Source organism: Symsagittifera roscoffensis, chromosome 1, assembly GCF_963678635.1.
Source record: "Symsagittifera roscoffensis chromosome 1, txSymRosc1.1, whole genome shotgun sequence".
NCBI classification, from domain to species: Eukaryota; Metazoa; Xenacoelomorpha; order Acoela; family Convolutidae; genus Symsagittifera; species Symsagittifera roscoffensis.
Genome location: NC_087062.1, coordinates 15,595,384 through 15,610,493, shown reverse-complemented (window position 1 = coordinate 15,610,493; position 15,110 = coordinate 15,595,384). Strand labels below are relative to the sequence as shown.

At 36.9% G+C, this 15,110-nt stretch overlaps 2 protein-coding genes across 5 annotated transcripts in view; both read left to right on the top strand.

The window, feature by feature from the left end:
* The window catches only part of LOC134849099 (coiled-coil domain-containing protein 181-like), a 479,610-nt gene that overhangs the window by 183,441 nt on the left and 281,059 nt on the right, over positions 1–15,110 (top strand). The gene's annotated exons all lie outside the window — the stretch shown is intronic.
* LOC134846538 (uncharacterized) lies at positions 3,768–9,612 on the top strand. 2 transcript variants are annotated; one of them, XM_063864017.1, is made up of 3 exons: positions 3,768–4,313; positions 5,465–7,456; positions 8,595–8,634. In XM_063864017.1, the coding sequence occupies exons 1-3, from the start codon at positions 4,095–4,097 to the stop codon at positions 8,598–8,600; spliced, it is 2,217 nt and encodes a 738-aa protein (XP_063720087.1). In that variant the 5' UTR covers positions 3,768–4,094; the 3' UTR covers positions 8,601–8,634. The 2 variants fall into 2 exon arrangements, with proteins under 2 accessions (XP_063720087.1, XP_063720019.1); XM_063863949.1 differs by having other exon boundaries at positions 3,770–4,313; positions 8,613–9,612.

The window sequence follows — 15,110 nt, the reverse complement described above, 5'->3', positions numbered from 1 at the left end:
ATAATTTTACATTTAAATTCATGGCCCTCAAAAGAGTCAAGTTTTTGATTTTTGACCAATTTGTGAATCCTTTTGACTTTTCTCGAAAACTAGCGTCTCGAGTCTGATATTTTGGGTTCAATGGAGATAATGAGTAGCAGGATAAAAAAAAATAATGAGTAGCAGGATAAAATAATATCGCCCTCGGAAAACTCAAACTTTTGATTTTTGGCCGTTTTATAACTTTTTACCCTTAAGATTAGCAAGGGTATTGCAACCGGATGCCAGATTTTTTCCCGTAAACAACTGTCGACGGAATTCGCACGTGTTTTTGTAAATGTAAATGCAGTATGTTCATCCTAGGTTAGGTATGAGCCTTGTATGATTGTTATGAGTTCCTTTATGAGTTATATTAGTATTTTTTGTGCTAGAAATTTTCGGTATTTTTTCGGCTTTAATTCCGTCAGCTCATTTTCCGAAAATTTTTTTTTTCAATTACTCTTTGTTGGTTTTTATCAGAATGGTTGAAGTCTCAGAAATTATTTTGAACAATTCCCAATTATTTTCCCAGACCGTTCATAATAAAAGTTAAAAGTTAAGAAATGAAAAAAAGGTTCGAATTTTTTTTGAAATTTTTTCAATCAATTTTTTTGTTTTTGTTTTCAGTTTGCAAAATAACTTTATTTATAACGTTTCATGTTTTTGTTTGTTCAATCAGCTGTTTTTATTGTTTTTTTCCCGTGTAGATAATAGTGTTTATGTGTACGCAGTTTTTGTTATTTTTCACTCAAATTTTCCTACAACAATTGAAAATATGTTCTCGGAGTTTTTAGCCCAATTTGTTTTGAAAAGTAGCTGTTTCATTTAAAAACTGAGAAGCAAGCAATTCTGAATTGCAAGCAAATCAGAAATAATTAAATTCAAAACTTTTGATTACTTAAATTAAAATTGCTAAACGAGTTCGTCGTTTTGCAAAGTAATTTTGAGTTAATGTCTGTCAATTTTTTGTTCCTCCGGTTTTGCGTAGTTTCGTTCTCAGGATGAAAAAACGGAAAACAAGCATGCTTGAAGTGCTATCAAATCAAAAAATTTTCAATGTCAAATTTTTTGATAATTTTGTTGAGTATTGCTAGCGTTACTTATCATTTTTCCTCTTTCTTTGTTCGTCAATTAATAAATTGTATTATTTTTTTCTCACGTGTAGTTAATTTTGATCTGTTTTGGGTCAATTTTTTTCAAAATTACTTCAATGGCTTATGTTTTTTTGAATATTTGGTTATTTTTTCGTTTGATTTTTTGGTAACCGTTTTTCAGTCAACTTCTTGGTCTTCTCTGATCGGATTTTTTTTTGGAAATGAAAATCGGCGTTTTTTGGCTTAATAGCGGTTCAAAAGCATTCATGAACAGTGTCTAGTTCTAATTTCCTTTTTGTTTCATTCGTTTTTTCTGATCTCTTTGTTGTTGATTTCATAAAAAATAAGTTTTTAGTTTTTGAATTGTTTTGGAATTGATTTTCGAAAGTTTTGCGAAATTTCTTATTGTCAGTAGTTTTGTTTTTTAGAACCGTTCTTAAATTTGTCAGACTTGTTGTGTTTCTTATCTAATTTGTCTAGGTTTTTGAAAAATTGAATAATGTTGTTCGGTATTTATGTCTTTCATTTACAAATGTTAAAAGTAAATCAGAGCTAATGGTTTTTGGTTCTATTACCACTGGAGTTTACCAATGCAGTTTACCTATAAGTTAATTGCGTGTTTTCGGGATACTTCGATGCATAACAGGCCGATTTGAAAAGTATGTCGGAGATAGGCTGATTTTGTTGCTGATATAATCTTAAAAAATATTTGCAACATTTTTGTTATGTGATTTTTTATTTATAATTTTTGCATCGGAAATGGTGCGAAGCTCTGCTTCGCCTCTGTGTCGATTATTCTTGAAAACTACCTAATTATCTTAGATTTTGGGTTCAATCGAAATTACAGGTTGCGTGACTTTTTTTTCACACAAAAAGCTATATTTCTCGGAAGTGGCCAAATTTTTGATTTGTTGACCTTTGGACTTTTCTCGCTAAGTATGCTGCCAAATCCGATATCATAGGTTTAATCGAAACAACAGGTTGCTTAAAGCCAGCCTTTATAATTGGCTATTACCAGTTTTTTTTTAAAAAGTTATGGCCTTCAAAGAAGTCAATGTTCTGAAACTTTGACAGTTTTTTGGAAACTTCTTGACTTTACGCGAAAAGTAACGTGGGGTTTCTCAGGTTGTGTTCAATCGAGAAACTCAGTTTTGAGATTCTTCTCTGCTTAAGCGGTCACAGCCAGCTTTTTGCTTAAAAATTCATGTTTTTTGAAAAGTCCTTTGACCGTTTTTTAGAATGTTTGACCGTTTTTTAGAAATTTTTTGAATTTCCTTCAAATTTACAGCATTAAATCTGAGACGAAAAGTTCAATTGAAAGAATAGGTTGCGATAATTGATCCTGCAGAAGCGGCGACCCCTTAATTTTTTTGTGAGAGAAATGACATCTTTTTGAGAAAATTGATTGTCACAAAAATTTTTTTACTCTTCTCACTTAGACAAAGTCCAACTTTAGACAAAGTCCAATTTTTGAAATCACATTTTTGGTGCCGCATCGGTATAGCAAATTTATTTAACATCAAACACGTATCTCCAGCTTTAGCTGGGCCCCTAGTTGTTTCTTATCGAGATATACGAAAACTTTGGTTCACCTAGCTTTTTCAACATTTAATTTTTTCTTCTTATGTTTCTTCTGTTTGTGTTGTATTGCTAGTAGTGCGAAGCTCCGCTTCGCCTCTGTGTCTATTACTGCCGTGTTTTCAACAAAATTTTTACTCTGGGGTGGATCTAGTAACTAATCAAATTAGTAAAAATAGGGGAGGACCCTTTGGGTCGGCAGGGGGTCGAATCCCTGAGGGAGGGGCGTCCCTAAATCCGCTGGTGCTTTAACTACTACTACTACTGCTACTACTACAACTTCTACTGTCAATGTCAAAAAGTAGTGCAGATGTGGTTGTTATTGGTGTATTTTAGGCAAATCAAAAGGAGTCATTTTATTCACTACATGTTCTAGAATTGCAGTAGATGTTCTCTGGTGCAGTGGTTAATGCATGTCACTCCTTCCCCTTTTCAAGAGGTCGGGGGGGGGGGGGTTTGATTGTGGGTAGTGCAAAAGTTTAAATGTTCAAAAGAATCTTGAAATCAACAGTTAAATTTTCCCAGCTATTCGGGGGTGGCAAGATCGAGAAGTGTACATCATTAAAACCTATCTGGCTCATTTATTTTCCAAGCAATTAATTTGTTATGAATATCGCTTAGTTTTTTTTTATCACGTAATTTTTTTTGCCGCAGGAGTTCTGTCGATTGAAGCCTAATTAACCATCTGCTGATTTGTGCATTGATTTGAAAAAAAAATAAATGCAGAACATATTTAAACCATATTGGAACCGCAAAAAATGTACCATATTGGCTCTAAGCATATGATTGTTACGAGCTTTTTCGTATATCTGAACTTTTGATGTGACTGTTATTTTGTTTTCTTTAATGGCACCGAACAATGGAGATCATTTTTGTTTTTTCGACTGTGGCGCTGGTACCTTTAACAGTTTGGTAGATGTCTTCGAGTATTTTTGAAAGCTTTCACTTTCATCTAAAAGTTGCTCCGCTAATATCACACTGCGCTTATTTTTCAATTCGTAGCTTCTTGCTGCTACTTGTAAAACAAAAAATAGTTTGGATCTAGAATACCAAATCAGTCTCGCATTAAAAGTGACTCTTTATAACTCAAGTTTCAGCTCTGACAAAAGCACCATAGAATAACGAGCATATGATAAGGAGTGGTGTATGAGTTTTGCTTCGTCTTTTTTTTATTATAAAGTTATATTATTTTTGATAAAATGGTTTATTAATTATAACAAACAAAGCCGCAAACAAATTTCTATCTTGCTTGAAAAGTTAACTGATTGAGTCGCTTTCAACGATTTTTCATATATTTTGACTCCGTTTTCTGTTTCTGTGTCCTTGTCATTGTCATTATATTGTACATAATCGGTTTGTCATTCGAACGAGATTCTTGATGCCTTCGTGGCTCTTCGGTTTCTGATGTCATCTGAAATGACCGAGAGCCGAATCCCTCGACCAATGGAATCCGAGCGACAATCGGGTGGAATCGGAGACTTTGATGGGTCCGAAGAAGATGGTCTGAGCAAGCTGCAGATGTTGAGGAATCAGTTCAGGTCCAAAATTGTGGAAGAGAAAGAGAGGAAACTGAATTTGTTGAATAAGAAACAATCTGGATCTGTTAATAAACAGAACAGAAAGGTAATAAGTTCACTACATTTGATGCTAGTTCCTTAATCACAACCAAAAGATTGCTTGTATAATTCAAATTTTTCGAAAATTATAGGCCGTAACAGTAAGTACTGTTGTCTGCAAAAAATGTATAAATGTGAGATTGTTAAAGAATCCATGTCTGATAACTATGTTTTCACGGCCTGCTTCTTTCGATTTTTACCCTTTCTCTTTCATAGTTCCGTAAAAGCGAGAATCCTAGAGATAATTTAATAATAAAAATAAATTGTTTCCATTTCAAAGATTATTCAATATACAATTGTCAATTTACGTACATCTGACATGGAAGGACATCAAAAGACCAGATAGGCCTAGTCAAGTGATGCCTTGATTAAACAATACAAGTTCAAACACCCTAGGTGCTAAGAAGTTTCAACTAAAATGTAGTATTAGTTGTCCAAACCTTACTCAATTTTTAGAAAAACAATCTATCTTTTCTTTATTATTCGTGATGTTTAAATCGCGAAAATTATGTTAAAATTGTTTTAGATTGACTGTCCTTAAGATTACTGACTGTTTCAGCAAAATCTGCAAAAAAAATTATAAGTTTTTATGATTTGTCAATCCGTACGCCTACTCTTTTAGGACTTTTGCCTGTGAAATTATTCGTTGGTTTGATTTTTAAAACCCTTTTGTGTTGCAATCTCTCAATATCTGAGTCCAAAAATAAGATTTTTAAGCATTCATATTTCAAGTTTTTATGTAAAAGCTTGGCTAACGTTTTGAATAGCTCGTATCTCTGCAATTCTTTCGCTGAGGTTATCTTGTAGGTTTCCTTAAATTATGTTACTGACTGATATCTTCGTTTTTGGGAAAGAAGTAGTGAGGCTACCTAATCCTTCTCTCTACTGGAGTTGCCTAGCAGAATTTATTTTCGAAACCTTTTTTTACTCCATTTTGATTAAAATCTTATTATTCAGTTAAAATGAGTACTGTAAATGGCACTGAAACTTCTTGTGCTGACTAGTTTTCGCACGCATCTCAAAATCTTTTTGATCTATAAATTTTTTATCATTTAATTTTGCTTGCAATCATGACCGTCCCATCAATTTCATTACACTGCCCGACAAATTCAATTCAAATCAATATATAATTTTTGAAATGCCTCAATGTAATTTTAGGTAACTATAAACGGGGTTGTCGAGGAGTTCTCGCCAGACAGCAACAAACAAGACCGACATTTGTACGGAGAAAACAATGTATACAAAGAGAGCAACGTCAAGTCACCGCAACTGGGACAGAGAATGCAGACGGATTTGGCCAAGTTCGGAGGGGGTAATCCATCCCAAAAAGAACTGGAAGTTCGGAGACGCCAGGCTATACTGGACAGTTTGCACAAAAATAGGGAGAAAAAGAAGGTTGAAAACATACCGTATAAGGCAAAAGGGTCAGTGAAAATGAGTTACAAAGGTCACTTGCCGCCAATTCCAGGAAGTGTTAAAAAGTCTAACTCAAAAACCGAACACGACTTGATGACGTCACGCGAGTCGACGAAACGAAACAGCAATCTTGGTGAGGAAGAAGTGGATTCGGAAAACAATTTGAATAGCACTGTTAGTAATAATCCCTTCGCTAGCAAACCAGCTATTATAAAACGAAAAGCGCTTCCAGGTGTCAACAAACAATCACTACAGGTTCCAGGGGGTGTAACTTCTGAGGATTCAGAAATAACGAGCGATTACAATACATCAGATAAAGAAAACACCCAGCAGCAGCTTCAGATGTCCCACAGAAATAATGAAAATCAAATACAACCGATTGCTGAAAGTGAAAACAATGCTCTAGACCGACAGCCATTGCGAGAAAGTCACTCAAGCAATAACGACAGCGCTGGTAATAGAACCCTTGGGTCAACCACCAGGTCAAATGAAGTCGCGCATACTGAAAATGCCCCGAACGAAGTTCTGTCATCAAGAACTGTAAACAAAAACGACTTGACCAGTCAGCGACAACAACTGGCTAGTGGAAATAGCCAACGTCCAAGATCGGTCACTGCGAAAGATGTTCTGGAAATAAGTTCCCAAAAAAGATATTCACAAGATTCATCAGTGCCTAGTAATTACGACCCTCAAGATCCACTGCTTGACAGTGGCTCCTCATCTCATATAAAAGTAGCCCACAATGTTGTTATTTCTGACACTATCACTGACCTTGAAAGCGGATTGCAAATTGAAAGTCAAGAAAAACAAAGACTAGATGCTTTACAGCGATTGAACAAGAAAACTAACGACGAAAGAACTCGTTCAGCTAAACGATTGGCTGAAACGAAGCCCAATAAGAAACCAGTTGATAGTTCAAGCGAGCAGAATCCTGAAGCGACCACTTTGCCGCTTAATGACGAAGACGAATCAACTGCGAGGTTAAGTGACTCTGAGATATCAGGGCAGGCCATGACGCTTCGAGAGAGAAACGACGCTGCCATGTCATCAGTGAGACGCTCAGAAAGTCACAGAAACAGTTTAATCGCTAAAAAGGGTGGAATCAAAAGCGCGTTAGTTCCTAATGACTCTAAAACGCCATCGACGTCATTAAAAATAGGTGCTACTCCCAACCAACCGAATGCCGCGGGCGGCAATGACGACTTAAAAGACACTATCAACGAAATGCGCAAAAGAGAACGAGACTTAATTGAAACTATCAAAAAACAGCAAGAGGAACTGGAGCTAGTGAGAAAACAACGTTTCCGCCAGGAGCGGATTTTCAAATCTTCTCATCACAAAAAATCTGACAAGTTTCGAAGCGAATCCGAAAGCAGCCGAGTGCTTTCAACTGAAGAGGCGAGCCAATCCGAACTGATGAACCAAAACCAGAACAACTATCAACCTGAGCTGTCTCCCAAGAAAAAACCGACCAAGGTCCGACTGCCTCCAAAACGGTCTGTTGATATAAAAGAAGATCCATATTATGCTCAAATAGCCGAAAAATCGACCCCATTGGCGATCGACATGCAAAAATGCCCGCATTGCAGTCGAAGTTTTGCACCTGAGAGGTACAATAAACACGTGGAAATTTGTCAGAATGTGCAGGCGAAGAAAAGGTCGGAGTATGACTCGACCAAGCACAGATTACAGGGAACAGGGGCCGAGATTTTTCAGAACGAGGAGAGCTCCCAAGTTGGTACCGTTTCAGTTCAGTTGCTGTTTTTGATTAACCATTTTGTAACAACGTTGAAAAGTCAAGAAAAGTCCATATTTTCTACTGAATGCCAAAATTATTTATCTTCAGCTGGCTAGAAATTTTTCAAAGTATTTTTTAAAGAAGTTGAGGGTGGTCTGGTATTCAACTGGAGCACCATTGTTCAACTGTTGCAACTTATTCAAATTAATTGCTTTCATCAAGACATTAAATTTAATTTGTTTATTTGCACAGAGTAATAATAACAATTCTCATTGTCACATGAATGATCAGAGAGATATTCAAGCGAAATTAAAAAGTAGACAAGTAGACACTGTCTGCTTTATAACTGATGAAATTTTTTTCATGAACAGTTTTTACTACCATGTTTTTTCGTCTTTTATTTTCAGAACCAGACTTGCAATGGTTACATGTGCGGTTATAGTGTCAACTTGTGTGTCAAATTACGAGTTTCTAGTAGTCTAACGTTTCTATTTTAAACAATCCTGAGTACGATATAATTGTTTAAGCTTAGAATGATCTTAGATAGGCTAAGAATAAGAATGCCTTAATCAAAACAAGACTGCTCGAATCAGGGCAAAGCCCTGAATGTTCCGACTGCCTTAAGTTTTATGGAGCAGTAATAACCTAAAAAAATTAAATGTAATAAAATAAAATAAATTTTTTTTTAATTTAAGATTTTTTTGTAAAAATCACCCCCACACTCGCCGTAAAAAGTAGTGATAGATTTCGCTCCTAAAAACAAATCAGTCATGGCAAATAAGCTGCATTCAACCAATTTGGAACGATTTCTATGACGGATTAAATCTCCGCTTACGCGTTAATAGGGCGAAGTATATCGCGCGTTAATGGTCCCAAAATGGCAATCTATAAACCCCCATAACTTGACGAAAAATGATCACATGTAAAATATCTTTTCAAATTTAAGCTCAGGAAAACAATACCTTTTGAATGATATTTAAAAATTCTGTCACAAATTTGTCGGAAGAAAAAACCACTCGAGCACAAATATTCCGTTACTTTCGTTATGAAAGTCGGAACAAAAACGATTTTTTTAAATAATGATAGGTATGATCCAAATCTATCTCTCGGCTGTGTAATTAATCTGCAATTTAGATTTGAGAAATACTTCAGGTCTATAACACTAACACTGCCCAGAACACTCACGCCTCTTCTTCGTCCAATCAGCCACACACCCAACAAGGCGGAACAAACAACAACAGCAACGCCCATCCTGGCCCCGCCCACCAGATGATAAAGTGTCCAACATGTGGGAAACATTACCCCTTCCACAGTGCAGAAAGACACATGCCAGTGTGCAGAAAGAACAGACAAGAGAGAGGTGACGTCATCGCGAAAGGGGGAGGTGGTGAACAACAGAACAGTTCACATGTTGGAGGAGTTCAAAACAATGTTTATGTCAGTCGAGTGTGATGAAAACTAAAGGAGCTTGTTAACAATTTATTAACAAGACCCAAACTAGTTATTAACAAGGCCCAAATTAAATTCTATAGTTGCTTATTCCAAATACTGTAGAATACTGGTACAGTTGACCTTAAATCAGTCAGAATACGGATGTCAGACGACTTCATCAGCTTTCATTTTTGTACACGCTGAAAAAACAACAGTTTGAGTGCTAATCCAACTGACGAACTGGACCCTAGAGAATAATTTAAAATCGTATCGATTTGTGGAATTCAAACGATAGTGCTAACAATTTGCCCTTAACCAGGGCAAATTTTAAAAAGATTGATGGAACTTATTTTTGTATTTTTTTTTTAGTCTATACTCGCTATTTTAAAGCTTAAAATCGAATACAGACTACTTCTCAACAGCTCAAACCATTATGAATAGTAGTTCCGAATTACGGAGGAAAGGGGGGTTTCCGAAAAGGGAAAGGGGTCTGGTTGTTGAGCCGTTGAAATCTTAGGACTTCTTATAGTCAATGATATATGTTACACTGCCTACATTTGTATACTATCGCGATATTACAGAGTCACAGAAAAGGCAGTTAAATTCAACGTTTTTGAATATTTTGTCAAACGATTCCTATTTGAGGTAATGCTTCTGCTAAAATAATCAATTGCAATTATTTAGACTCATACATATCTTTGTAGAAAAAATTAATTTAATGAACTGCCTTTTACTCAAAATCCAAGCAAAGAGCGAACAAATATCAAGTTAGGACTAATCTCACTCATCATCATCGTCCAACCAAATTCACCCTAATCGTCCAACAAAAATATCCGTCCAGACAGTGGCAAACGAAATTTGGCATGGGCAAACGGAAGGGATTATGTTCAGTCTTCCACCCGCAGATTTCACTTTATATTTATTTCAGTTATGTTTTCGTCCTTAACCAAGAGACTACAAACTTGTTTTAAATACCCATTGATAAACTGTTCTCAAATATATTTAAGCTGGTAAATTTCAGTAGATATACTTTTTCAAAAAATTTATTGGCTTCCAAAATAGGTCCTCTTGTTTCATAACGCAGACTAATTTATCAATTTTTATCAGACTGTTGTCTGAGCTCTGAGATAATTTTACCTATACCCAGGTCTGCGATCATGCATATGAATACGCGCGATCAGGTTCAAAAATTTGGTGGCATGATGTTTACCAGCTGTAACAGTACAACATCATGTGTAAATTTACACAGGTCTCCGTTCATGTATATAACTTTCGCCCGAACATTCACTTTTCTTTCGGATTATGTTCAAATTTTCACGATTATGTTCAAACTTCGTTTGAGACTGTTCAGACTTTATTTGGGACTTAAAACAGCGCGGGAACTATGATTTTTTTGTCGCAAGCTGGATTGATTGACACTGTAAAAATCTGATCATAAGAAAGGTTCTTTACTATTTTTTTTCTCAAACGTTTTCAAATAGAGCCCAGATATGTTTTCAGATTTTTTCTGAAGACAATCACGGACTGAGGTGTTCGACTCATGTTTCGACCGACACGGTCGAACGGAGTCCGATTTTCGTCGCAAATTAAGACGGTCGAACGAACACTACAGTCGAACAAAGTCGAATCATGAGGCACTCAGCACAGTGGTAAGGCGTTCACTTTGAAATCGTCAGATCGTGTATTTGATCCCATGCCATGGCAATGATAGTGTGCGAGGACAAGCTCTCACTTGAACTCCAGCTTCAGGTCTACCACAACCTGACCAAATTTGGCTGCAATAGTGGTACCACGTAAAAGTTCTGGACGCAAAAAAACGGCCTTGAGTTGCAAAAAACAGCTTCGTTCAGCAAAATAACACTGTCTGGAATGTGGGGAGATAATGCAAATGGACTATCCTCGACAGGACTGTTAAGGCCTACTGATAGCTCCTCTGCGATTCGCAGGAACTACAATTAACAGGGTCGAATCATGAGTCGAACACGGTCGAATCATGGGTCGAATCATGAGTCGAGCAGGGTCGTATCATGAGTCGAACAGGGTCGAATCATGAGTCGAACAGGGTCGAATCATGAGTCGAACAGGGTCAAATCATGATTCGAACAGGGTCAAATTATGAGTCAAACAGGGTCAATAGAGAAGAACAGGGTCGAATCATGAGTCGAACAAGGTCGAATCATGAGTCGAACAGGGTCGAATCATGAGTCAAACAGGGTCGAATCATGAGCCGAACCGGGTCGAATGATGAGACGAACAGGGTCGAATCATGAGTCGAACAGGGTCGAATCATGAGTCGAATAGGTTCGAATCATGAGTCGAACAGGGTCGAAACATGAGTCGAACAGGGTCGAATCATGAGTCGAACAGGGTCAATGGAGACAAACAGGGTCAATTCATGAGTCGAACAGGGTCGAATCATGAACCGAACAGGGTCGAATCATGAGTCGAACAGGGTCAATAGAGTCGAACAGGGTCGAATCATGAGTCGAACAGGATCGAATCATGAGTCGAACAGGGTCGAATCATGAGTCGAACAGGGTCGAATCATGAGTCGAACAGGGTCGAATAATGGGTCGAGCAGGGTCGAATCATGAGTCGAACAGGGTCGAATCATGAGTCGAACAGGGTCGATGGAGACGAATAGGGTCGAATCATGAGTCGAAGGCGGTCGAATCATTAGTCGCAACTTGGATGGTACAGAGTCGCAACATAAAATTGGGTCGCGCAAAGTCGCAACATGGGTCGCGCAAAGCTTAAGTAATAGAACTGTAGTCAGGTTTTTTGCTTGCATAAGCGTTATACAGATGCAAATTGCAAAATCATCCAGTACATATGTAGTTTTAATGTGCAGTTAGCTAGATCAACATATTTGCTGATCATATACAGGACCGCTTCGAGAAGGCCTGCACATGGTCCCAACGTAATTTATAAGCAATCTTTTTAGGGTAACAACAATTTCGTTGCCACAAAAACTGAAAGCTATAAACCTAGGAATTTTAGGAATTTTTTTATTGTCAGTTGCGTCGAACACAGTTGAGAATAATTTCTCTCGGTTGAGACGTTCGAAACACCGCTATTTTCTTCGAGTCGTTCAAAATATAATAGGTTGCGCTTGATCAAATTTTCATTCGGCTGAGTTCGTTCAAATCTAACTGGTTGCGTCAAAGAAACCAGTTTGATTCGAGTCGGTCACAACATAACTAGCTTACAACGAACACAGTCGAAGCCACTTTTTCTTTATTCAAGTCGGTCAAAACATAGCCAAATTGGATCGAACCGGTCGAAACATAGCCATTTTCGGTCTATTTGATTGGAACGTAAGCCCAACAACTCAACAACCCGGGCTACACGAATCTACGATGCTCAATTTTGTGGCTTTTTCTATTATATTTTGCGGCTGCCCAGGACGAGCTTTTTGACAGATGATTCGACAAAAACAGTCAAATGATTTCCGAGTTTGTTTGTAGTTCAGGACCCTTCGCTTCTTCCCGATAAAGTCAAAAAAAGTCGAACATCGTCCGGTAAAGTCGAACAATGTCCGGTATAGTCGAACAAAGTCAAGCAATGCCCGGTAAAGTCGAACCAAGTCGAAAACGGACATCGTTCGACTCAAAAAGTCGAAATCGGACATCGTTCGACTGGAAAAGTCGAAAACGGACATCGTTTGACCATTTCGGGGCACATCGTTTGTCCGGCCCGGGATGTGCACAGAAAAATTTCTGGACAGTTTGCTAAGTAAAACAAAAATTGAAAAAATTCTTCAACTTAAAACAGAATCCAAAACAATCTGTGTCGAGAAAAATAGGTCTGATGTGTTTCAGATCAAATGACTTAAAATTCACGTGCCCATTTATTGCTTCCTTGGCACTAGACATTTCAGAAAAATTCGAAAAAAGTCTGTAAACTATTTAGACGCTTACAGTTTTAGCTATTATTAACAAAATGGAATCTAGACTTTTTTCAGGCGAATAACCTAGTCAGGAATCTCACTTGAATCACTTGATAGCCTAATTATAATAAGGTCCAAATTCCTAGCTTTCCCGCCTACATATTTTAGAAGTAACGACAATATCTGGGATGGCAAATGTCCTAGGTTTCAATAAGAGTTAGTTGCCAAGATTAATTTCGGGTGCTGTAAGCAGCTTTTTTATTGTAGTTACATTTTTTTAAAATTTATTTCTGTAGTTTGTAAGCTCACAGACACGGTTTTTTTCCTTTTTTATTAAGTTGTTGCTAAAAAACTTTACACTGCCTCTATCGCTTCGGTTTGAGTTTTATTGTTTTTTTTCGACCTAGTTTTGCGTCGTTTGTAGGCACCCATTTTCAAATTTCAAAAGGAAAGGACAAAAAAATTTTCATTTCGAAGGTTGTTTATTTCGAAAAAAAAACTGCAAAAATTATAATTTTTTGAAAAATTTTTTCGACTTTTTAAGTATTTTTTTTCGACTTTTTTCACAACTGTAGTCGGTCATGATCAAGTTACTTATGATTTGAGCTTTTGTCGTCCTTAATCTTATCAATCTATTCTCAAAACTGAAAATAACAAGTTTAAAAAACGTAACCAGGGGGCGGATTTAGGGTGGGGGTAGGGGGCACACTTCTCTTCAAGAATTCGACCCCCTGCCGACCCAACGTGGCCCCCTTTCAACTATTTTAAGATAATCATTTTTGGTTGCGCACCTATAATTTTTCTAAGCCACTGACGCGCGCCGAATAAAGGCAATTTTTCGGTAAAATTTTTCCAAAAAAGGCCTGTTTTTTTTTCTGCCTGCGCCGCAGAAACTTTGGCCAAACAGGTACTTTTTAGTTCTTATGGAGGGCTCGGAAAATTAATTTGGTCGACTAAACAAAAAGTCGACAAAATTTCGAAGTTTTTGAAAATCCCTCGACCCTATGTATACCCCACATTTATACCTGAACCCCACATACAACACGCCTGCAGCTATATGACATGATTCGTCAAAGTTGAATTTTTATTGTCTTCAAAATATTTTCCAACCGTTAATTACGTATAATTAAGACCATTTTTTTATCCACGGGGGAAAGTACCAACACAAGAGCTGTACAGCTCATCACGGCGAACCGCTGTTGTGCCCCTGTTTAAGAGATAAGATGAAAAAAAAATCAATAATATGGGGTTATAATTAAAGACAATTTTGCATTGTCTTTTTTTTTCAAAATTTGTCTTAGTACTTTGGGTTTGTTGCTCTGCAGTTAAGGTCTCTAAAGGGAAATGAATCCCTCCGACATTCTTTGAGATTCTGTCACTCAGAAAAGAAAATTTTCTTACTAGTTTATTTACAACATCCGTTTTTAGCTGACCAATTTATTTTGTCCAAAAGCCTCCACAGGTGTTACGGAGACCCTGGGCACCTGTCACAGTTAGTATAGACAGTACATGTAAAGTGGAAAAGCTCAGGAATTGAAAAATTTGGTTACAGGGACCTACGACTAGCAATTTTTGGCAAAATTGATATTTCTTGTGTTTTTCCGCAAACTGTATGATCAACGTCATAGTCACAAATTGACTTCGTGAAATTATGCGATAGCGAGGAGCCAACGGTGGTATGGAATCTCACATAGGTACAAAATTTTATATACGACGTCATATATAAAATTTTCTACCTACTTGAGATTCCAACGAGTTTACTGAAAGTTCAACTATTTTTATTAAGTTTGATTGTTTTGATGACTAGATAATTTGTTAATTTATACCTGAACCGCACATACAACACGCCTGCAGCTATATGACATGATTCGTCAAAGTTGAATTTTTATTGTCTCCAAAATATTTTCCAACCGTTAATTACGTATAATAAAGACCATTTTTTATCCACGAGGGAAAGGACCAACACAAGAGCTGTACAGCTCATCACAGCTCATCACGGCGAACCGCTGTTGTGCCCCTGTTTAAGAGATAAGATGAAAAAAAAATCAATTTTCTTGGTTCGGAATTTGCTATTCAAAATGCATACAATATAGCCACTATCTAAAAAATTTCTAGATGAATGAAATTAAAAAAAAAACGAACGTTTTCCAAAATTGATTTTTATTTGTTATCGCAAAATAAAAACACATTCAAAATATCTACGGCGGTTTTTTGAATATTGGGAAAAGTTACTGTCTTAGAACTTTTTGTTATAAAAAACTGTAAGATAGCGGAAATTTGCTACAAATCTTGACAGAAGTTCTAAGATAGGGGAACTTTTTGTAGGATGG